This window comes from Panthera tigris, chromosome B1, assembly GCF_018350195.1.
Source record: "Panthera tigris isolate Pti1 chromosome B1, P.tigris_Pti1_mat1.1, whole genome shotgun sequence".
In the NCBI taxonomy this organism is placed as follows: Eukaryota; Metazoa; Chordata; class Mammalia; order Carnivora; family Felidae; genus Panthera; species Panthera tigris.
In genome coordinates, this window is record NC_056663.1 from 164,340,655 (window position 1) to 164,364,719 (window position 24,065).

Here is a 24,065-nt window from a genome sequence, read left to right on the forward strand (position 1 = left end):
TCCTTAATCTCCATCACTGATTTCACCCATCCCCCTCCCCACCTCCCCTCATCAGTTTATTCTTTATAATTAAGGGTCTCTTTCTTGACTTGTCTTTTTTTTCCCCTTTGTGTTGTTTCTTATATTTCACATATGAGTGAACTCATATGGTATCTGTCTTTCTCTGACTGAGTTACCTTGCTTAGCATTATACTCTCTTGCTCCATCCGGGTCATTGCAAATGGCAAGATTTCATGCTTTTTATGGCTGAATAATATTCCATATTCCAAGATATCCATATTCCAAGATAAATACCATATCTTCTCTATCCATTCATCAACCAGTGAACACTTGGACTGCTTCCACAACTTGGCTATTGCAAATAATGCTGTTATAAACATCAGGGTGAATGCATCCCTTTGAATTAGTGTTTTTGTATTCTTTGGATAAATACTCAGTAGTGCTATTACTGGAACTTAGGATAGTTCTATTTTTACCATTTTGAGGAACCCCCATATTGCTTTCCACAATGGTTGCATCAGTTTGCATTCCCACCAACAGTGCAAGAGTGTCCCTTTTTCTCCACATCCTCACTAACTCTTGTTTCTTGTGTTTTTGATTTTAGCCATTCTGACAGGTGTAAGGTGATACCTCATTGTAGTTTTTAAAATTTTTAATGCTTATTCATTTCTTGAGAGGCAGAGACTGAGTGTGAGTGGGGGAGGGCCAGAGAGAGAGAGGGAGACACAGAATCCAAAGCAGGCTCCAGGCTCCGAACTGACAGCACAGAGCCCAACGCAGGGCTCAAACTCACAAACCGTGAGATGACCTGAGGCAAAGTCAGACACTTAACCGACTGAGCCACCCAGGCACCCCTGTAGTTTTTAAAAAATTAATTAATTAATTTTAAATTTTACATCCAAGTTAGTTAGCATATAGTGCAACAGTGATTTCAAGAGTAGATTCCTTAATGCTTCTTACGCATTTAGCCCATCCCCCCCCCACAACCCCTCCAGCCACCCTCTATTTGTTCTCCATATTTAATGTTTTGTCTTATGTTTTGTCCCTCTCCCTATTTTTATATTATTTTTGCTTCCCTTCCCTTATGTTCATCTGTTTTGTATCTTAAATTCCTCATATGATTGAAGTCATATGATATTTGTCTTTCTCTAATTTCGCTCACATTGAAACCCTCTAGTTCCATCCACGTAGTTGCAAATGGCAAGATTTCATTCTTTTTTATTGCCGAGTAATACTCCATTGTGTGTGTGTGTGTGTGTGTGTGTGTGTGTGTGTGTGTACTACATCTTCTTTATCCATTCATCTATCAATGGATATTTGGGCTCTTTCCATACTTTGGCTATGGTCGATAGTGCTGCTATAAACATGGGGGTGCACGTGCCTCTTCAAAACAGCACACCTGTATCCGTTGGATATGTATCTAGTAATGCAATTGCTGGGTCGTAGGGCAGTTCTAAGTTTTTGAGGAACCACCATACTGTTTTCCAGAGTGGCTGCACCAGCTTGCATTCCCACCAACAATGCAAAAGAGATCCTCTTTCTCCACATCCTCGCCAACACCTGTTGTTGCCTGAGTTGTTAATGTTTTCCATTCTGACTGGTGTGAGGTGGTATCACTTTGTGGTTTTGATTTGTATTCTCCTGATGATGAGTGATGTTGAGCATTTTTTTATGTGTCAGTTGGCCATCTGGATGTCTTTGGAGAAGTGTCTATTCATGTCTTTTGCCCATTTCTTCACTGGATTATTTGTTTTTTGGGGGTTGAGTTTAATAAGTTCTTTATAGATTTTGGATACTAACCCTTTATCTGATATGTCATCTCCCATTCCATCAGTTGCCTTTTAGTTTTGCTGATTGTTTCCTTTGCTGTGTAGAAGCTTTTTATTTTGATGAGGTCCCAATAATTCATTTTTGCTTTTGTTTCCCTTGCCTATGGAGACGTACTGAGTAAGAAGTTGCTGTGGGAGAAGTTTTTGCCTGCTTTCTCCTCTAGGATTTTGATGGCTTCCTGTCTTACGTTTAGGTCTTTCATCCATTTTGAGTTTATTTTTGTGTATGGTATAAGAAAGTGGTTCAGGTTAATTTTTCTGCATGTCGCTGTCCAGTTTTCCCAGCACAACTTGCTGAAGAGACTGTCTTTATTCCATTGGATATTCTTCCCTGCTTTGTCAAAGATTAGTTGACCGTAGGTTTTTGGGTAAATTTCTGGGTTCTCTATTCTGTTCCATTGATCTGAGTGTCTGTTCTTGTGCCAGTATCATACTGTCTTGATGATTACAGCTTTGTAGTATAGCTTGAAGTCTGAGATTGTGATGCCTCCTGCTTTGGTTTTCTTTTTCAAGATTGCTTTGGCTATTCAGGATCTTTTCTGAGTCCATACAAATTTTAGGATTGTTTGTTCTAGCTCTGTGCAGAATGCTGGTGTCATTTTCATACAGATTGCATTGAATATGTATATTGCTTTGGGTAGTATCGACATTTTAACAATATTTGTTCTTCCAGTCAGGAGCATGGAATCTTCTTCCATTTTTGTGTGTCTTCTTCAGTTTCTTTCATAAGCTTTCTATAATTTTCAGTGTACAGGTTTTTCGCCTCTTTGCTTATGTTTATTCCTAGGTATTTTATGGTTTTTGGTGCAATTGTAAATGGAATCGATTCATTGATTTCTCTTTCTGTTGCTTCATTATTGGTGTATAGGAATGGTACTGATTTCTGTGCACTGATTTCATATCCTGTGACTTTGCTGAACTCATGGATCAGTTCTAGCAGTTTTTTGGTGGAATCTTTTGGGTTTTCTATATAGAGTATCATGTCATCTGTGATGAGTGAAAGTTTGACTTCCTCCTGGCTGACTTGGATGCCTTTTATTCCTTTGTGTTGTCTTATTTCTGAGGCTAAGACTCCAATACTATATTGAATAACAGTGGTGATAGTGGACATTCTTGTCATATTCCTGACCATAAGGGGAAAGCTCTCAGTGTTTCCCCATTGATGATGATATTAGCAGTGGGTCTTTCATATATGGCTTTTATGATCTTGAAGTTTGATCCTACTATCTCTTTCTTGAGGGTTTTTATCAAGAAAGGATGCTGTATTTTGTCAAATTCTTTCTCTGCATCTATTGAGAGGATCATGTGGTTCTTGTCCTTTCTTTTATTGACATAAGAAAAGTTAACACCTATTCTTTTGAGGCTATTCCAAAAAAACAGAAATGGAAGGACAACTTCCAAACTATTCTGTGAAGCAAGCATTACCTTGATTCCAAAACCAGAAAAAAAAACCCACTAAAAAAAAAAGGAAAACTACAGACCAATTTCCCTGGTGAACATGGATGCAAAAATCCTCAACAAGATACTAGCCAACCAGATCCAACAATACATTAAAAGAATTATTCACCACAACCAAGTGGGATTTATACCTGGGATGCAGGGCTGGTTCAATATCTTCATTGTAGTTTTGATTTGTGTTTTCCTGATGATGAGTGATGTTGAACATCTTTTCATGTGTCTGTTGGCCATCTGGATGTGTTCTTTGGAAAAATGTCTGTTCATGTCTTCTGCCTATTTTTTAATTGGGTTATTTGTGTTGTGGGTGTTGAGTTGTATCAGTTCTTTATATATTTTGGATACTAACCCTTTATTAGATTTGTCATTTGCAAATATCTTCTCCCATTCCATAGGTGGTTTTTTAGTTTTGTTGATTGTTTCCTTCGCTGTGCAGAAGCTTTTTATTTTGATGTGGCTCTAATAGTTCATTTTTATTTTTGCTTTTATTTCCTTTCCCTCAAGAGACATATCTAGAAAAATGTTGCTGTGGCCAATGTCAGAAACATTACTGCCTGGGCATGTACATGCTGACTAGTTTTCCCAGCACCATTTGTTGAAGAGACTTTTTCCCATTGGATATTCTTTCCTGTTTTGTTGAAGATTTATTGACCATATAATTGTGGGTTTATTTCTGGGTTTTCTATTCTGTTCTATTGATAAATGTGTCTGTTTTTGTGCCAGGACCATACTGGTTTGATCACTACAGCTTTGAAATATAACTTGAAGTCTGAAATTGTGAAACTTCCAGGTTTTTTCTTTTTCAAAATTGCATTGGTTATTCAAGGTCTTTTGTGGTTCCATATAAATTTTAGGATTGTTTGTTCTGGTTTTGTGAAAAACGCTGTTGGTCTTTTGATAGAGATTGCATTAAATCTGTAGACTGCTGTAGGTGGTATGGACATATTAAGAATATTTGTTCTTTCAATCCAAGATCATGGAACATTTTTCCATTTCTTTGTGTCATCTTCAATTTCGTTCATCAATGTTTTATAGTTTTCAGAGTATAGGTCTTTCACCTCTCTGGTTAAGTTTATTCCTGGTATCTTACAATTTTCAGTGCAGTTGTAAATTGGATTGTGAATTTCTCTTTCTGCTTCAAAGAAGTTTACAACAGAGTGCAACTGCTATGGAAGACCTTTGTTATTTCACTGCTGTTCAGTAAATCAGATTGCCCCTCACATTTTAGAATTGACGAAGAGATCAACAATGTCATTACTACTCACACAACATAACAAAAGAACATCTCAGTGGCCTATTTCAAAACGGGCAAATCAGGGGACTGGAAATGGCCCAGTGGTGATTCTTTAGTTGTCATGGGAAAGAGGGAAGCAGGCGCCTCCTCTGGAGTTTCACCAAGGCCACAGTCTCTTCTGCTTCCTGACCACGAATTGTCCAAATGAGGTGGGCAGCGGTGGAAGAATTCCTACCTTCATATGAGAGGCCCAGGTTTGATTTCCCAAGCCAAAAAAAAAAAAAAAAGTGTTTGGGAAGGCAGCTTGGTATGGGTCTTGGGACACAGAATGTGCAGCCTGAAAGTTTGGGTTGGGTCCTATCTCTGCCTGTAAGAACAAAATGACCTGGAGAAGTTTCTCTAGAAAGTTTTCTCATAAGATGGGGCTGATTCTAATATTCAGGGTGTTTGATGATTACCCACGTCCATGTATGTGAAAGCCCTATCTTTCACCCATCTGTGTGTGATGTCCGACTCACTCACTCAATGAATTGTACCTTTAGCATCAGTATCTATCGGTTGGTGCTTGTTGTGTTCCAGTATCTCTTCCAAGTGCTTTTTAATAACTCATTTAATCCTCACAATCAACGCTTGTGGCAGTATCATTGTTTTTGCTATTTTACAAATCAAGACAACAAGGGAGCAGAGAGGTTAAGTAATTAACCCCGTATCACCCAGCATGAAGGTGGCAGAGTGAGGATATGAACTCAGGAAGTCCAGCTTCAGGGTCCAACCACTACACTCTCCTGGTAACAGTGATGAGTGTGTATACATTTCTCCCTGTTCCCAACACCATTCAGAGACCCACCCCAAATTAGTGCCTCTTCATCCCTTGGTAATTGCTAAAGGAGAAGAAGGGAGGTGTTCTTTGAAAGAGAATTGAAGCCCAAGCACAGGCACAGGTATGTTCATATCATGTCGCCTGGTAGGAACTAGGTCCTAGGAGTTCAACACTGTGGGTGTCTTAAATGCATACCAGATACTCTATAATACATCCCCAGGGAGCATACAGAACAAAACAAATAATCAAAAGCTACTTTTTCCCCAGGTCTGGAGCAAGATTATTTACCAGAACCTCTCGTTATCTTCCTCAAGTACATCCATAGCATACATTGGAAGCTGTTAGACCCTTCTGTTAAGGTCTAGAAATAAATCATGGGGATCAGTACTGAAGCCAAACATAAACTTTGGCCTAACGCCCAATATTATGAAAAGGAAGAGGACCAAAAAAGAGCAAATTATGCCTTTTTGCTGTATAATCCCTTGTATTTGAATTGCTTCTTTCTCCTCTCTTGCTTTCCACCTGACACTTGTTTATTTGCCTCACGACGCTTCACTCAAAATCCACATCTTGGGAAGGCAAGATGGCTTTCAAGTAGAGTTATGCTTGGTACCCAAGCAGACTTGTGACCTCTCTGGGACAGAAAAAATGGTGCCTTCTTCGTCTGCACAGACCCTAGCACAGAATCTTGCAGAGTAGATGCTGAATAGTTATTTGGCTAAATTCCTGATCTGAAAGTACAGAGATGCTGACCTGTACCCGTCTCATTTTTTTTAGAAATGCTAGTTACATTTGATTTTATTGGCAGCATCTTTCAGTATACCGAATTCCCAAGTTACCGTGTACCCCTTTCCATTCTCTTCTCTGGAGAGGCTTCTTTTTTAGAGGCAACGTAGGCACGTCCAACTTTAATAACACTCTGGCATAATGAACAGCTTATCCTAAATAAGTCAGCATTTTACTCTTGCCTTTACCTAAGGGGAGATAAAACAATTGTGGAATTTGATAACATTTTTCTAGTAAATTTTGCCTTAAAAAACTCCATGAGGCTTCCGGGCAGAACAGTTTATTCAGCCTCTTGCAAGGTCTATCCTTACTATTCAGGCTTACGGCATTGCTAAGTTAGGAACGTAAGGATCGCCATTGCCACAAAAGCCCACAGCACAGTCAAAAACTCTATTTCTCTCTAATAGCAGTGGTAGTTGCTGACACTTGTGAGTAGTTATGGAGCTGGAGTCATGGTGTCAGGACGCCTGCGTCTAACGCTAACTCTGCCAACGAACACGTGACACACCTGTGCTTCAGGCTCATTGCCTCCAACATGCATATTATAATTATTGTCAACTCATAGGGGTTTCATGAGGATTAAATGAGCTAATCTGAGGGCAAGTGTTTAGAGGAGGCATCGATAAACATAATTACTGTTTTTCTCCAACATGACCAGAGCGGGAAGACCATCTAGCTAATTCTAAGTCTGAAATTCTTACAGGGCAAGGATTATTGGTAAACTCCCACTATGAATTTCCACACTTACTTCCTTATTTTACAAGGTATCCATCCCTCTCTTTTGAGGCAGTGTGGAATGCACTTAATCTCTGATCTTTTCAGATGTAACAAATAGTAACATTTATAAAGTCATAGTGTCTTAATTACATGTGGGCAAAAGAACGGCAACACCTGAAGTTAGATGTCAAGAACGAAAATCCCCAGCATGTGAAAGAGAATACAAGCTATCCACAAAATACCTTGCCGGAAATAATTCTTATGTGGTGTTTTCCATTCAAGCATACTAATTGGAACGGTCCTAAAAACTATTAAGAAATCAAGCAAGTTGTCAGTGTCTTTTACTGAATGCACACATTAATGGAGCATGAATCTTGAAAATAGGGTTATTCTGGAGTATTTTTCTAGTAATGCTTTGTGGAGAAAATCAAATCTTTGAATGTCCCATTTGGGTACTTACGACATTTATAAAATGACTCAAAGTTAAAGAACGAGATCAAACTAGCAGAGTATTAGTTCTGATACACCCATTTAAAAAGAAATTATGACCTATTTGAATTTAGCACAGGAAATGACTGAGAAATCTTCTGATTTCTTGGGGGAAAAAAAAGAATGTAGTCCTTTCCCAAGGCACCTCCATTTTTTTCAAGATCAGAGTGTAAGTGCAAGTTCCACTTGCGTAGGTCGAAAGCACGCTCCCTCCACCAGTTGGCAATGAAAGCTTTGTTAGAACTTTCCAAGAAGTTGGTTAAGCTGGGTTTGGCTTTATTGCACCCTCAGGATAACACAGACGCCATGAGGGTTCCGAAATACCAGTGACTAATGTGCACTGCTATTCATTACAGGGTGACAGCGGCGGGCCACTTGTTTGTGAGCGGCCTGGAGGACAGTGGACATTGTTTGGTTTAACCTCATGGGGCTCCGTGTGCTTTTCCAAAGTCCTGGGGCCTGGGGTTTATAGCAATGTGTCATACTTCGTCGAGTGGATTGAAAGACAAATATATATCCATACCTTCCTCCTAAACTAATCCCAAAGATGATCAGAGACTTTTGCCAGCTACATTCAAAGAAAATGGCCTTTTTGACTGTGGAGTGCTTCCCGCAGAGAGCTGAACAGACGCACTTTCCGTGGACCGGGATGCTCGGCAGTGCACTGCAAATTTTCATGTTTGTTTTGGTCTAATTTTATTCAGTTTTTTTTTCAACTTTAGTTTTCTCTTATTTCAAGTTTAATGAAGTCTTTAAAAAAAAAAACCCAAAACAAAGAAAAGCAGATTTTGTTCTCTTGCCAGGCCTAACCTTGACCTTAGCACAAAATTTATCAGCCCTGGAATATGACAGGTGCTAGGGGAACAGGTTATGGAAAATTCTCTTTCAGTCACAAAGAGGACCTTGAGATCCAGGATGACTAATCTTTGCCGGTTTTTGTTTCTTGAGCACAGTGGCAAATTGCAATATTAATGCTGGAGACTTGCTTTTGATTTATTAAAAAGCCAGGATAATTTACAAGCTTAAATGATTTACTGTTACTCTTCTCAAGTTTGCATAATTCTGAGAACCTATGACGGACAGATATAAAAGACAAGTAGCATCCACTGCGGTAGCTGAAATGGAAGGACATTTTGAACACAAAGTTCTTCAGACATCAACATTAGCACTCCCATAGAGGACTGCACGCTCTGAACTCAAATCAAGGATGTTGCTTTATAGAAAAGTCTCCACAAAAGCTTCTCCAGAGCTGGGGTTTGTTCATTGTGTATCGGCTGACTGAGATTTTAACAACTAGAAGCATATTCGTGGAAAACATTTTGTTTTGCCTGTGTGACAATGAATGGAGATTAAAGCTTGCCAAAGGAGAACTCGCTTTAGACTGGAGAGATTCAATTTTGGAAGAGGAAAATTAAATTGCACCCGACCTCCAATTCCGTATTTTCCAATTGTCCTGTGTTCACCCATAACAATAGAGTCGCAGAACCGCATCTCAAAGCACGGTGAAAGTTTGCCTGGAGTACCACATTTTGTCCTTGAAACATGTTTCATATCTGGTGTTGTTGCCATTTCCTCCTGTTGATGATTAAAACAAAATTTTTTTACTGCTTTTAAGCACTAGGCCACTTTATGCACGTCAATCTCTCCCCACTAAAAAGCTCCAAAATATAGATTTTCACGTGTAAGTAATTTAGTTAGGCATTCATTTTGCAACATCCAAATGCCTTTTGAGCAAGTAGGGTTCCCTACTAACCTTCACCAGCAAGCAACCCGGACTGCCTCAGCAGACACTACGTGCTATTTTATACATGTATTTTTCTACTCTTTTCTATGTGCCCACATATTTCAGTTTCAAAAAGTTGTCTTGACACGTTCCATGTTATTCCTCTCCTATTCTCTAGTTTGTGTGAACCTACTCAGAATGTGAAATCCAGCACCGGAATTGCAGTCACAATTGTATGAAAGTTTAAGAACATTATGTCAGTTTTGTTATAGTTGTAGGTACATACTTAATGTAATAACTTTTAGCCTCGCTCAACTTCTGTTCAGTCAAGTGTACCTGTTGTACTTATTTCAAATAACCTGCAATACAAATAAAGTGGTACAATCCTTTTTTTTTTTTTTTTTTTAATGGACATGGAACATGGATGGAAAGTCCCAGGACACTGTGTCTCCCACCATAATTGTTGCCCCCAGCCGCCTACCAACCCGAATTTACCTGTCTTGGACTCCCTCTCACAGGAACGTGCTCTTTTATTTTAGGTAACGGATGGCTTTTGGAAGTGAAAGGTTGCTAATAGTCTCAGGTTACTTAAGTGTCCAAAGAAAACTTTAATCCTGGTAAGAGTGCAAGGACCTTTCATATCTACAGAGTACATTTTGGGAGCCTGGAATAATTCTTTCATAAATCTTTGGGGATAAAATTATACCTCAAAATATACATTATTAACCATTTTTTTCTGGCTATAAAGAACAATGATCCCTCAAATTTGGGAAAACATATTGAACACCAAAATGCAATAACTTTGTGTAAAGGTTACTCACTTGTAAATGAGGCCCGTTAAGGGCTTGATATGGATCCCAAATCTTTTTTGCCTGAGGGCTAGCTGTGTGACAGAATCCTGAATTTTTCAGAATCTAAAAGATACAATACAGTTTAGCACCCAGTAATACATTTTTATAGTAAAACATCTGAATAATTATATTAAATAGTTTTACATCTCTCTGGTACATTTAATTTGTGCCTAACTTATGAAAAAACCCTCAAGTTCCAGACCTCTTGGGATTTTAGAATTGTGGATAAGAGATTGCGGACACATAACGTGAACACTCGAGTTTCTTCTACTCTTATGTACGGATACTTGATATCTGGAAACTTAACTTTTTTTCTTAGTCTTCTTGGCTTATTCTTTTTCTCTTTAGATTCTAACCCTTTATTCATATTCAGAGAATGAATGCCAGCTGCTATGACACTATTGATTTTTCCATATAAGAAAAGGTCACTACAATACTCTGGTAAAAGGTGTGCTTTAAGAGCTTCCTTCTAAGCTCAGGTAACAATTACTATTAGGTTCAGTGGTATCTACAGGAATGATGACAGTTTTTTGTACAAATTATTTATTAAACAATTTAAAAAAAATCATTAAGAAAGCAGAAAGCAACCTCTAATATCATGTGGGATTTTGAAAGTTCTAGAAATCAGTCTGTATAAAAGACTATTTGTAGTAGCATCAGACAGTTATAAAAAAAAAATGTCAGACCAGGAAAGTAGGTATCAGGAAAAGATCAAGCCCTGAGAATAACAGATTAATAGTCATAAGACCTTGATACAGACAGAGAACATTAGCATGGAGATTTCAGGAAGGAGATTCTGGGTGACTAGTGGCTGACAATGTTCAGATGAATAGATACTGAATTTTAAAAAGAACTCAACAAGAATAGATGATCTTATAATACCTGGGTTTACTTGGTAAACTAGACTTTGTTCCAACTAAAGCCAGCATACATGATTTGCAACAGCAAGTAACTTGCTATGGACATTCCTGTCCTAAAATGTATTAAAAAAATGAAGTTTTCTAAGAACCTCATGAAATCCTTCTGAGAACCACCTGTATCAGTCCCAATTCATAATAAATCACTTTTAAAAGTTGTAACACCAGAGAAGTTGTAGGATTCTGTAAGGACCATGAACCCTCAAATGGTCTCTTAAAGACTGTTTTGAAATTGATTGTCTCATTTTGATCAGGCTTTTGATTGTAAGTTTTAGAATACAAGAAATTGCCAAATAGGCTAGAGACTCAGCTGATTCTGTCTGCCCTTACCTATGGTCTGTGTCCCAGCTGACAGCAGCTGCATAGAGGCAGACCTCATAAAAGGTCGTCTTTTGACTGAAAGCTGAGAGAGAAACACATTCCTACGGAACCCTGGCATCCCTCTGCCCTTTCCCAATGAAGACTCCCCCTCAAGAGAACACTGACATGAGCAGAAGGATATGCCTAACATCTGCAGACGACCAAAGGCATCTTCCTGCATGAAATAAGCTACTAATAATCACTAACTCCATTTCAAATAGTAGAGCTATTACCCTATTTTAGGTACTCTGTCATTAGAAGGTTCTTTGAATTTTTTTTCTGGAAGTGAACCATTTATATGTAACATTTTTTCTCTTTGGAGTTCTAACTGATCTGAAAACTACGTTTTCTTCATTTAAAACAATTCAGATTGGAGTCTGCTCATTGAAAACACTTCCCTGGAATCGGAGATCTCCCAATTAAATAAATACATCTCAAAGGAATCCTTTAAGAATGTCTGCACTTGTAAGACAATAAAAGAGCTTTTACAAAGTCCAAAAAGTTTCATAAAAGCATTTGATTCTGAATTAAGTATTTCACTTCCCTAAACACTGTTCAGGTTACCCTCCAAGTCCTTTTACAAATGTATCTACAAACATACGATAAAGGTCATCACATTGGCTTTTCCAAGCACAGTAGAATGAATGTTCATGTCCCTTAGGGAAAAATCCATTTCATTCTTGATAGAGGTGCCTCTTCAAGGTCCCTCTTCCAAATCTGAGGGAATACTTGCAACTCCAAGGAGGCTACAATGCTTTTTCTTTTTTAACCCTTTGGGGGCCCAGCCATCCCTGAGGCCTTGGCTTCACAGTAGTCTGAGTCCAAAGCAGTTTCATGTACAGAGAAGTCTCCCTGGTCAACAGGATGAGAAGGTGCTGACATCATTGCAAAGATGTCAGCAGGGTCAGACTTAGCTCTTTTCTCTGACTTGGAGTCTGAGTGGTCAGCATTCTTGGGTGTCACTTGGCCCATCTTTCCAGCCTCTGCCCACTTCTTGAGAGCTTTAGTCCTCTCCTCTGGAGTCAGTCTGTCAAAGTGCTTCGCCCTTAGAACTGGAGATGGAAATAGGGATCCCTGAAGAACCCGGTATACAAACCTAGGTTACAAAAAGCACCACAGAGTTACATTCACCTCAAATGTAGCACAGGGACACAAAAAATACTCACCAATTAGAAAAAGTAAAAGGGTCTGGTGGCCATTTGTCTTCCTGAGGTAAAAGGAAAAGATAAGCAAACTATAAAATGGAGGCAGTAACAATATTAAATAAGTTGATATTTGTAAAGCACGTGGAAAACAGTGAGTGCCCTAAAAGTGCTTGTCAAATCAATAAAAAAAATAAAATATTAGCAGGAGAGGTGCCGACACTGCTAGATCATAGGCTGTTAGATAAGTTAATACATGGAAAGCAGACAGAGTGTTGGCACATAGTAAGCATTCAAAAAATGCTAGCTCTTAGTTTCCTGTGAGTACTATGACACATTGCTACAAACCTGTCCCTTTCAGTCCAAGCTGGCAGTGTTTATGCTGGTACAGGATTCTCATAAACCTCGTGGGTCTCCAATATATATGTCATGCAGAGTTATGCCATTAATTGAGGGTCCTTCACAGATCTTTCCTATATAACCCCATCTCCTTTCCTGGTGGCTGTCAAGATGGCTGAAGGGATCCAGAGGTCACAGACCTGATCTCTTCAGCACCAGCAAAAGGTTGTCCGGCCACACTGTTCCCCTTTTCTCTAGAGCATATTCCCCAAAGCCAATCTCTTAATTGTAACAACTTTTAAAATCTGGATAGGCTGAGAATTTTCTAAATCTAACTTCTCTGTGTTTAACAGGCCTTCCCTCAGTCTATTTTCTCTCACATTTTACTCTAAGCAGCATGCAGAAACCAGGCCAAATCTTCAACACTAAATATCCAAGTTCATAGTTCATCAATTCTGTTTTCCACATAACAGAACACACTTTGGGTACGTTTTCTGCCACTACATTGCAAAGATCCCCTTCCCTCAAATTTCCAATACCCTGTTCCTCATTTCTTTCTAACTCCTCACCAGTGCCTTTAACACCCACATTTCTAGGAACATTCTGTTTAAGACCGTCTATGTATTTTCTAAGATGATATGGTTTTTTCAACCCATGCTTCTCACTTGCTTCTGAATCCCCACCAGCAGGAACTTTAATGTCCCTGATTATCTACAGTCTGTTTAAAGAAGTCTAGCATTTTTCTATCAGGTACCTCTAAATTCTTCCAGTCTCTGCCCATTCTCCAGTTTCCAAGCCACCTTCACATGTTTAGGTATTTGTGATAGCAACACCCATCTTCCCCATATCAAAGTCTGTTAGTTTCCTAGGGTCGTTGTAACAAATTACCAAAAACTTGATGGCTTAGAATGACCAAACTTTATTCCCACGGTTCTGAAGGCCAAGAGTTTTTGTTTTTTTTAAGTTTATTTATTTTGAAAGAGAGAGCACAACTGGGGAGGGCAGAGAGACAGGGAGAGAGAATCCCAAGTAGGCTTCGTGCTGTCAGCACTGAGCCTGACTCAGGACTCAAACTCATGAACCATGAGATCCTGACCTGAGCCAAAATCAAAAGTTGGATGCTTAACCTACTGAGCCACCCATGTACCCGCTGGAGGCCAAAAATTCTGGCATTGGTTCACTGAACCAAAATCTAGGTGGAGCAAAGGCCATGCAACTTATAAAGGTTCTAGAGGGGAATCCAGTCCTTGTCTCTTCCAGCTTCTGATAAGTGCTGGCATTCCTTAGCCTGTAACCAAGGAATCTCTGCCACTCTGGTTGGAGTGCTTTCTCTGCAACTGCTTGTGTCAAATTGTCCTCTGCCTCTCTCTCATAAGGATACTTACGATTGCATTTAGGGCCCACCCAGATAATACGGGATAATCTCGCCATCTCAGTATCCTTAATCACATCTGCATAAGCAAAAAACTCAACATTCACAGGTTCCAGGGATTAGGGCATGGGTATATTTTAGGGGGTCACTTTTTTCAGCCTAGCACAACAATGTCAGATAGAATTGTACTCTTAGGGGCGCCTGGGTGGCTTGGTTGGTTAAGCATCCGACTTCGGCTCAGGTCATGATCTCACGGTCCATGGGTTCGAGCCCCGCGTCGGGCTCTGTGCTGACAGCTCGGAGCCTGGAGCCTGTTTCGGATTCTGTGTCTCCCTCTCTCTCTGCTCCTCCCCTGTTCATGCTCTGTCTCTCTCTGTCTTAAAAATAAATAAACGTTAAAAAAAAAAAAAAAGAATTGTACTCTTAGTGGTACAATTGGGAGGATTTTTCTTTTCGGGCTATAACTTTTTAGGAATTGTGTCTTCATAAATTCTACAAGCTCATCTTGTTAGTTTTTATTCTATTTATTTATTTTTTCATTTTAGTTTTGTTTTGTTTCTTCTTTTATTTATTTTTTATATGAAATTTATTGTCAAATTGGTTTCCATACAACACCCAGTGCTCATCCCAACAGGTGCCTTCCTCAATGGCCATCACCCACTTTCCCCTCCCCCGCACCCCCCATCGACCCTCAGTTTATTCTCGGCATTTAAGAGTCTCTTATGGTTTGCCTCCTTCCCTCTTTGTAACTTTTCCCCCCCTTCCCCTCCCCATAGTTCTCTGTTAAGTCTCTCAGGATCCACATATGAGTGAAAACATATGGTATCTTTCTCTGCCTGACTTATTTCACTTAGCATAACACTCTCCAGTTCCATCCACGTTGCTACAAAAGGCCAGATTTCATTCTTTCTCATTGCCAAGTAGTATTCCACTGTATACATAAACCACATCTTCTTTATGGACAGTTGATGGACATTTAGGCTCTTTCCATAATTTGGCTATTGTTGAAAGTGCTGCTATAAACATTGGGGTACAACTGCCCCTCTGCATCAGCACTCCTGTATCCCTTGGGTAAATTCCTAGTAGTGCTATTGCTGGGTTATAGGGTAGATCTATTTATAATTTTTTGAGGAACCTCCATACTGTTTTCCAGAGTGGCTGTACCAGTTTGTGTTCCCACCAACAGTGCACCTCGCACCGGTCAGAGTGGCTAAAATGAACAAATCAGGAGACTATAGATGCTGGAGAGGATGTGAAGAAATGGGAACCCTCTTGCACTGTTGGTGGGAATCACCTTGTTAGTTTTTGATCTGAAAGCTGGTAATCACAGTGAGTAGCATGGAAGCATCTCAGTTGAGCAGTAATACTGTCAAGTACACAATCGTAAACACCATAGAAGGACTCAAGAGGGCTTTTCTTACACATTTCTAGAAGGAACGCCCATCAGTAACAGAGTTTGTGCTCATGCTGTCTTACATTGGTGTTACAAACTGGGGGGTGGCAAACTTTCTTCCGGCGGGCCAGATAGTAATATTTCAGGCTTTGCAAGCCAGACGGTCTCTGTTGGAACTACTGGACTCTGCTACTGTAGTGCGAAATCAGCCATAGATAACTCATAAATAAGTATGTCTATGTTCCAACGAAACTTTATTTACTTTTAAAAACAGGCAGCGGGTCAGATTTGGCCTGGGAGTCAGTTTGTCAGCTCTCTTATCTGAAATCACCATTTGACTCTCACAGCATGTTTACAAAGGTAGAACAACTATTTGGCAAAGTGTTTCCAGCTAAACAGATAAATTTTATAAAAATATAAAGAGAAAGAGCTATAGATTAAAAATCCATGTATACTTCTTAGCCAGTTCCATCCCGTACAATATTAGAAATTCCATTTAAACTAAAATGGGAAAGGTAACTGAACTCAGATTAAGTTTTCAGCAGTTATAGGCTGTAGAAAGACCAATGCTGTCCCTCAGTATGCATTCTCCCCTTTTTCCTTTTAGAAACACTCAGATTTTAGGCACTCAGAGTCCAGATACTTAAGTTCTAGTTAAGGGGATATGAGCAACTTCTGGGTCACTTCTGCATCAAAAAAAAAAAAAAAGAAAAAAAGAAAGGAAGAAGAAGAAAGCTGCTCGCACTCCATTTTCTCTCTTTCTCCCTCCTGCAGGCAGGGAGGTGGATGGGCTGAGGGTGAGTCACCTTCAATCATGCAGATAAGGGCAACACCCATGGGGATTGGCAGAACAAAAGGACAGAGGAAAGGATCCTCATATAACCTTGTGGGTGAAGCTGCCCCATCTTTGGGGACTGCCAACCAGTCAGAATTTTCCACGAGAGAGACCTATCCCTTCCAGTTCACTTAAACCATATTTGTTCTCTGGTAAAGGAGCTAACACACCAATGTTTTAACTAGTACACAGGCTGACCTCTCCACTAGTAAACAGGACGGTCTGCCATCCATTCTCAGCAGTTGCCTGAAGAATTCTCAGCCTGTGATCTCACTTCCTCTCTTGATGATAAGACACCATACCTGGGCAGAAGGGCGACGCAGGCTGCGAGGACACAGACCAAGTAGAACACTGGATCCAGCATGTGCTCCTGCATAATCCAGTGGGGGTTGGATGGCGGGTTGCAAGTCACACACATGGCTCCAAACACCAAGGCAAAGAGAAAATAAGACAAGACACTACCAACGATGACCAGCATGTGGATCCAGGTCTGCAAGACATGAAAAGCGGGGGAAATGAACACTCTCTCACTGACAGGGATTTGCGCCCCGATGCACTCTGCTCTGTTGAAGAGACAACATGTCTGAGCAATGAATAAGCGTCACAAACCTTAGAGAACAAAACACAAAATACCAAAGAGATGAGAGCATCTTTCGTGAACAGTTCATATCACTGTTGAAATTCTGTAAAGCTAAGTCAAATGCCAACAGGTTGATTCTGATGACTATTTTATATTGTCCACGCACCATAAGGTGTCGCATGCTCGCTTTCTCTCTAATACAGTCACTAATTGGTCTGTTTCTTCATTAAGTTATACTTCAGTCCTCAAACTTTACCCATTCACAGGGCTGGCAGACATTACTGTTCCTCACCAATATTCGAATTTCTTCCCATCGTAAGCACTTGGAAGGATTGCATTTCCTCATCCCCTTGAAATCAAGTATGGCCATATATCCTGCTTTGACCAATGAAATGTGAATGGAAGAGAGATGCAAAATGTCCAGGCTAGAGGCATGGAAGAGCTGGTGTGCAATTTCCCATGCTGTCTCCTTTCCTTCCATGTTGACCAAGAAGATCCCCCTTTTGGGAGGGACAATTCCAGATGGTAAAGCTACAAGACACAGCCAGGGCACTCAGCCCCCCACTCAGAGAACAAGTACTCTAGAGCTATCTGGAACCTCAGCTGACTTTATATGAACAAGAAACAAATCTTTTTCTTCACACTGTAGCCTAGCCACCTTTGTATCTGTGGATAGCTTGGAATTTTTCTTAATACATATATATATTTTAAGTTCATTTGTTTATTTTGAGAGAGAGAGTGAGAGTGGGGTAGAGGCAGAGAGAGAGGGAGACAGAGAATCCCAAGCAGGCTCCGCCTCGTCAGCACAGAGCCGACGCAGGGCTCAAACTCATGAACTGAGCCGAAGTCGGAGGCTTAACCCACTGAACCATCCAGGAGCCCCTCTTAGTATTTCCCTTAAACTGGCTTACTATTTAAGTAACTTCATTTCGAAAAACAAGGAGATGACTTCCTTAAATGCAGTGTCGCCATTACCTAGTATCGTAAGTGCCAGGTCTACAGTCTGACCTTCGTTACAAAGGGAAATTGGCACAGTGGGGTATTCAGTGTTATTTAGTGCAGTGGACACTACCACCTAAGATCGTAGTGTATACCATGGTGGAAAAGGTTATGCTTTTGGGGGGAAGCACTGCCTTCAGTAATATTTTCTAAGGCTATAATTTTCTCCTTTTCTCTCTTAATTCTGCAAAGTATTTCCCCAAGGTAGACATCTTCACACGCATCACAAAGACTGCTCATTTTGTGTAAAATGTACAAACTGCTCAGAAAGTGTTGGCTACATCCTGATGGTCATCATGCCTCTAAGGCAATGATTTGTTATCTTTTGTCTTTCTTTCTCAGATGTCTTTCCTTCCCACTGAACGCTACTGCCTGAATTTTTTTCCCTAAGGATGTGCATTTGGCAAGTGAGACAGCAACTTGATGGTTGGCACATTTACAGAAGTTGATATAGTTAGAGTCAAGAGACACTGGGTGAAAACAGGGAGGTGGGGGGTGACAATGAGATGAGGGTGCTTCACACCCTCCCAACGGCTGACTCTTACTGACAAGGGACTCTCCGAGGCTATGAGCTCTAGCCTCCCCTGGCATGAGAAAAAAGTTTAATGATGCGTCCTATAAAGGACACTATTTGCTATATAAATAGCAAACACTGTTTTTCTTGGCGCCTGGCTTTCACTTTCTTCCTTCTCAGTGCAGGTACCCGACATTGTGCACAGTCTTGGCACGATATCCCTCCTCTAGCCAAAGTCTAGGACTGAAGCTAAGGAAACAGAATTCTGTCACCAGGGACTAAACTTGGAGCACAGTGAGGCAAGAGCAGAAAGAAAATGACTATAGCCAATTCAGCACAGAGCAATCTTGTCCGTTAGTTTGTTTCCTGGATGTCTGGAGCCACTCTCGTTTCTCAGGATGGTTTGGTTTGATCATCGTTCTTCAGTATATTTTTAATAACTTTTCTATTTGCTCAGGTTGCTGTTCATAACCAGTGAACCCAAACGGACACACTTGATCCATTAGATCCTTTGAAACGCTAATAAATGCTAGAACCTATGACAATTCCTTGGGTAGTAACTAAGAGTGCCTACAAAACTGTTTAAAAATGAAACCAAATAGATACTAAAACAATGCCAAATATTTTAGTTCTAGAATTCCCTTTAGTCTCCCTACCTGGTATTTTCAGATATTAACCTTTTACTACACTCTGGGCTTGTACAGTTTGATTATAGAAGGTTGTAAGCAAAGGAAGTGATGCCAGAAATATTCAGCTCTACTTTAGAATTTATTATAAATAATTTTACAATATAACTGCACGTATTTCAACTATAACCTCATTCAGCTATTCCTGTGTAAAATGCATTCACTACCAGGGTGGTAAAAACACTCTAAATACTGGTTAGTCATTTAATTATTTGTTTATCCATTCAAATATTTTTAAGCACCTACGATGTGCCAGTCTTGTCCTAGATTCTGGTATACAGTGGTCAACAAAATAAATATGAACTTTGTCCTCACAGAGATTATAGTTTAAGGCAGAAGGTAAACACGAATCAGACAATCACGTAACTGCTGAATAATAAGAAATTATTATTAGGGTGATGGATAAAAGCAAACCGATGGCATGAGACAATGGATGGTTAGGGAAGGGGCCCTGGGGAAAGCAGCATTTTTGCTGAGACCCAAAATAATATTTGAGCTGGGAAAAGTGTGGGGAACCAAGGGAATAAGAATACTCCCCTCAGGAGGTATGGTGAATGCTAAGGACCCGATAAGGTAAGGAGCTCACTGTATCGGAGCCACTGAAAAGGGATAGTGTGTTTCCAGTGGAAATGTGATTGGAGAGAAAAGGAGAGGTATCACTGCATGAAGTCTTGTAGGCCATCTTAGGGCTTTTCAACTTTATTCCAAGTACAGTAGGAAATCACTGAAGGGTTTTACCCAAAGGACAGCAACAAGACATGGTTTGTGTTTCAAAAGGATGATTCTGGTTGTTTTGCAGAGGACGGCTAGAGGAGTCAAGAGTAGAGGTTGGTGGGAAGACTAAGGAGGCTGTACAATAGTCCAGGAAGAGATGATAGTGGCTTAGACTATAGCAAAGATGATGCCAACGGAAATGAGGAACTGGCATCAATAATCACAGAGGCAGTTTATTCTTCAGAGTTGGGTAGAATGTTCACCTGCAAAGGAAGGTTTATAACCAAGTTCTCATGATCTGAATCCTACACATTAGCTTTGCTGCAGAGAGCTACAGTGCAATCATTTTGATGAAGAGACCTAACTTTATCATTAAGTCAGCAAATAAGATAAAAAAGACCTAGATTTAAATGAACAGTACAAATTCTGGAGGGAAGATAATATGTTCCTGTATCATGAGAAATTTTGTTGTGATAAAATCATCACTTACTAAAGTCAGTATACCAGGATTATGGCACAACCCCTCTTTTTAGTTGAGTTGCAAGACATCAGCACAATCTAATAATGTTGGCCATCTTGAAGAGTATTGGCCATCAATTATTTCTCCAGCCGGATTCACGCCTCCATGAACCATCCATCATGGCTACCACCAAGGGGACCAGGTAGGTATCTTCCACTTTCCCTGGCTATACATCGAGCTCAACATAATGGCACTCAACAGTCAACAAGAGTAGCCATGAATCACCCCTCTTATTGGGAATCATTACTCTTGTTAACATGTGTCTTCTAGGCATGAAGGGTTTAAGCAGGGTCACTGCTAACAGAAGACACTTCCCCAAGCACAGTTTCAGCCCAATTCAGAGGCAGGAAAACCACTCACCAAACTGTTGCTTTCAATCACCAGGTGGAGGATAATGATGAACAGAGCAGCTGTGTTCAGGGGGTTTCCAAATGCAAAGATGTCAATGTCTGAGCCCTGGTAGGTCTACAAAAAGGACAACAGGCGGTGATGCAGGAGAGTTGTCACACTCAGTGGTGTGAATACCATTCCTTTATTGTACAGCTCAACTGTGGATGGGTCCCTTCTTCAACAACGGGTCATTTAGGATAAACTCAAACATTTCCAGAAGAGAGAGACTGACTCTTAGCTAGGCCGTCTAATCTCTGAACTTTTCAGTTGGAATGCCTCTTTATCCTGAGTCATAATTCATCCTCCCAGAACCTTGTACTTGCTCTCCCAGCTCTTTGAAGTATAGAAAAATAGGAAATATGTCCCATTGAACAGAGCTGCAAGCCTCTGAGGCAGCTATTAAGGCTATCTTGAGTATATATCTCTGCTAAGTAAATATCCCCTCCTCTCCTACGTATATGTCCTCAAGTCCTTCAAGTATTCTTTGAATGACACTATTTTCTGACATTTCACAATTTCTGGCATTTCATAATTGTTCTCCTCTGCTTTACAGTTCAGATTGCCTTATCTGTATTCCCTTGAAATGCCGTAAACCTGGAATATTCTAGCTGGGCAAATTCAAGTCATTTTATTTAAATAAATAACTAAAGAATAGAAGTTGTTAACTTAGAGACTACGACCTTTCTCATTCTTAACACTGTGTTTTTTGTTAACACCAATCTATGATCAAACTAGTGTTTTCTTCTGGGTAGGGCTGTGTATGGGTGGGCAGTTACATCATGTTTTGTGCTTGGTGCTGGCACAAATTTTAAAGTTCATTTTTACACATTCTTTCCTTAGTCACATTTCTTCTATTCCTCACCTGTGAAACAGGTTTTTTAGTTTTGAAGAGACTATGAATAAGAACTTAAATTTAATACTATGAATATCATCCTGGTAGAATCAGCCCAGCACTAATAATAAATCTCATATTCTGACTTTGCCTTTCTGATTTTGACTCATCTCATTATATGCCTGGACTCTCAATTTTATTCAGGTCATTTGCAAAACTGATCAAGCAGTACAGGGCTAAAAAGGAGACACAAGAGGAGTCAACTAGGTACTTACCTCCAAACTTAATCCATTATCTAACATTTTGGGGGGGACATTATAATTTAGTCAGCTAATAATCAACTTGATTATATGAGCAATCTACCCTAATATATCCATCCTGTGTGTTTATACTGGCAACAAAGAAGCCTCGTTGATTCATTAATAGCATATTCTTTGAGTGAACGGGGACTCACATAATAAGGCACAAAGAAGCAGACCAGGCTTTGATAAAAGGCATCCAACAAGGTGATCCAGAAGGTAAGGGGTAAGTATGCCTGAAAATGAAACAGATATTGCGGAGGGATCAAGATTAAAATGGGTCAAAGCAAAGTCAAGGAACAACACAAGCCAATACTTACTTTTGCTTCTCTAAGAAGACTATATTCCTTCATGGGAATTTGTAAAAACAGTGGTGGGATTTGTAAACAGTGGTGAACAAATAAGGTGTGACAGCTGAATAAATTCCTAGGTGAAAAAAATCCATAAAGGAACTCTGTTCCGCTCATGTCGCTTATATCTTTTGATCGACCTTGGGCAAGCCCCACACTGGGCTCCGTGCTTAGCATCGAGTCTGCTTAAGATTCTCTCTCTCCCTCTCCCGCTTGGGTGTGTGCACGCACTCTTTTTCTCCAACAAGAAACATCTCTCATCACCACTGGAAATAACTGTATTTGTGTACCTAATGGGTCTCTCAACAAAATGCAAATTACATACAGTGGGGCTTTGATTTTTTTTTTATTCAAGTGATTAAAACAGTACCTGGTACCTATCAAGTACTCAGTAAATATTTGCTGGATTAATAAACTATTCCCATATAGTTTTGCATGTGTTAATCTGCTTCTTACCAAAAGCTTATAACAAAAAAGTTCAAGCAGAGACACTAATCTCTACTTGAAAACACATTTTCAAACGAGAGCCACCTCTGACTGAATGTTGATGTATGTGCAGAACGATTCTGAGGCTGCATTCAGACCCAGGAGGAACAATAGAGTGCTATGGTCTATCAGTGATGTCTGCCATGGGCAAAAATGGCAACACATGTATTATATCCCTGCCCTAGTCTTCTCTTTTCTTAACATGTTCTCACTCTCATTTCCTTCCAAATACGAAAAGGCTGAAATTTCCTTGAAAATAACCAATGTCTTCTAAATAACAAAGTTTTAGAAATACACAAATTCTCCATATACACTCTTTTATTCTTCAGTAGACTACACTTAGAGTTTTAAAATCTATCCTTTTTTAAAAGGATCTCTTTGTCCTCTGGAAAACCAAAACAATGAGGATTTATTGTTTCTGATCTTATTACTATTATTGTTCCTTTTATTACACTGTCCTGTTCCTTTTCCTTGTGTGTCTTTTACTATTTCCTCCTTAAAAATGATAGGATATTCTACCGGCCTTTCATCATCCAAATGTCCATAAAATCTAAGGAGAAGCACAATCAAATGATAGAAGAGAATGCAGCAGAACCAAAGGGGCAACCAAAATGTCACTAGACAAGAGAGAACAATTTGGGGATAAGCTAAAATGTAACTTCATGCTTCTGGATGAATGGAAGTTGCTCAAAAATCCTAGCGCAAATAAGGTAAAAGCACAATTACTCCACAGCAGTCACGTGAGTAAGGGAACTTGGGAAGTAGAGAAGGGTAAAAGATGAATGAGAGGCTAAAGCGATGAACTCATCGGATCTCTTGGAAACCGAAAGGGAAAATGTGGACATGAAGTCCAAGCCAGAAAAGATGACTGTGTGGGTGATGAGAGATGGTTAACAGATGACTGTTTCTTGGAAGGGAAGCCTCTGCTACAGCCCTCCACATCATCTCCTTCAGGGGAAGATTCTGAAACCTTGGAGAGTATATTTCACGATGCTGAAGGCAGGAACTGGCTGAAGCATAAAACAGAATTCATTTGAAGACCAAGTTCAAAGAAAGGACAACTCCTCTGGAAGGTAAACTCAATGAAATCAATGACCTTCTATCAATAGCCACATGCTAGGAATCCTCCTGCTATTACCATGTATTATAAAGCTGGCCAACTCAATAGAACAATGTGTGCAAAGGATTGATAACAGGGTTCAACAATAGGAAACAATGACCTCAACTCTTCCAAGGGCAAGAACCAACCAAAGTCTGTACAGATGGGCTTTTAAAATGTCAGCTACAAAAATTTTGAACGTTCCCCCCTCACCTCTCTTTCCCCAATGGACTTGGAATTTAATTTAGGTAGGGGGTACAGGACAAGCTTCATTAATATCAACCATACATTCCTGCATCCTGGCCTTGAACTTTAAGTCAGACTGGATTCCTTT

General features: G+C 39.9%; 2 protein-coding genes across 8 annotated transcripts in view; one reads left to right on the forward strand and one right to left on the reverse strand.

Annotated features, from left to right (window-relative positions):
* CORIN (corin, serine peptidase) overlaps window positions 1-9,444 on the forward strand; it is a 251,162-nt gene extending 241,718 nt beyond the window's left edge. For all 6 annotated transcript variants that reach the window (XM_007075910.3, XM_042984584.1, XM_042984587.1 and 3 more), the window contains one exon: window positions 7,687-9,444. In XM_007075910.3, coding sequence (XP_007075972.1) covers window positions 7,687-7,869 — 183 coding nt within the window. In that variant the 3' untranslated portion in view covers window positions 7,870-9,444. The remainder of the gene's footprint in view (window positions 1-7,686) is intronic.
* The window catches only part of ATP10D (ATPase phospholipid transporting 10D (putative)), a 107,119-nt gene continuing 91,882 nt past the window's right edge, over window positions 8,829-24,065 (reverse strand). For both annotated transcript variants that reach the window (XM_007075911.3, XM_015534760.2), the window contains 5 exons: window positions 21,952-22,032; window positions 20,636-20,740; window positions 16,565-16,752; window positions 9,875-12,277; window positions 8,829-8,905 (listed from right to left, as the gene is read on the reverse strand). In XM_007075911.3, coding sequence (XP_007075973.1) covers window positions 11,947-12,277; window positions 16,565-16,752; window positions 20,636-20,740; window positions 21,952-22,032 — 705 coding nt within the window. In that variant the 3' untranslated portion in view covers window positions 8,829-8,905; window positions 9,875-11,946. The remainder of the gene's footprint in view (window positions 8,906-9,874; window positions 12,278-16,564; window positions 16,753-20,635; window positions 20,741-21,951; window positions 22,033-24,065) is intronic.